The sequence below is a fragment of the Nanorana parkeri genome, unplaced genomic scaffold (assembly GCF_000935625.1).
Source record: "Nanorana parkeri isolate BGI_ZX_2015 unplaced genomic scaffold, ASM93562v1 scaffold2842, whole genome shotgun sequence".
Classification (NCBI taxonomy): domain Eukaryota; kingdom Metazoa; phylum Chordata; class Amphibia; order Anura; family Dicroglossidae; genus Nanorana; species Nanorana parkeri.
This window is the reverse complement of record NW_017309110.1, coordinates 114-858: the sequence shown is the minus strand read 5'-3', so window position 1 is coordinate 858 and position 745 is coordinate 114. Positions and strand designations below refer to the sequence as shown.

General features: G+C 49.0%; 1 protein-coding gene across 1 annotated transcript in view; it reads right to left on the bottom strand.

Moving 5' to 3' along the window:
• The window catches only part of GPAM (glycerol-3-phosphate acyltransferase, mitochondrial), a gene marked incomplete at its 5' end in the record, with an annotated part of 34,775 nt that extends 34,255 nt beyond the window's left edge, over window positions 1-520 (bottom strand). The window contains one exon of the mRNA XM_018574258.1: window positions 387-520. Within this exon, the coding sequence (XP_018429760.1) occupies window positions 387-520 (134 nt within the window). The remainder of the gene's footprint in view (window positions 1-386) is intronic.
• Window positions 521-745: the final 225 nt, after the last annotated feature.

Genomic DNA, 745 nt, shown 5'->3' with positions numbered 1-745 from the left:
ATAGAAGACTGAAGGGAAGGACGGAGGTCAGATAGAAGACTGAAGGGAAGGACGGAGGTCAGATAGAAGACTGAAGGGAAGGACGAAGGTCAGATAGAAGACTGAAGGGGAGGTCAGATAGAAGACTGAAGGGAAGGCCAGATAGAAGACTGAAGGGAAGGCCAGATAGAAGACTGAAGGGAAGGCCAGATAGAAGACTGAAGGGAAGGTGTGATAGTATGTGGGGGTGATATGTGATGCGGTGTGATTGTATGTGGGGGTGATACGTGATGCGGTGTGATTGTATGTGGGGGTGATACGTGATGCGGTGTGATTGTATGTGAGGTGATGACGGTGTGATTGTATGTGGGATGACATGTGACAATGATCCGTCTCGGCCCTCTTACCCGGCTCTGGGGGGTGCACACATAGCAGCAGCGCCCCACGAAGGGCCTCTTCCGGCTCAGCAGGGTCTCTTTCCATTTCAAGGTGGTGGACTTGAAGACAGCCGGGCCGGACATCCTCTCGCCCTGAAATCGTCACGGAGACGGAGAGTGAGCAACACAGGAGGACAAACCCCCCAATATAGACCTATGACAACACTCGGACACATGTAAAGAGATTTTATCTCATTTCCTGTTGCGCCTCCAGGACAGGAAGTAGGAGAAATCTCCCCAATATGACACATACAGAAACAACAAAAATTGTCGTCAGGATTTTAACCCTTCCCAAAAAAAATTTTTACATTGCAAAAGAATTTGTTATT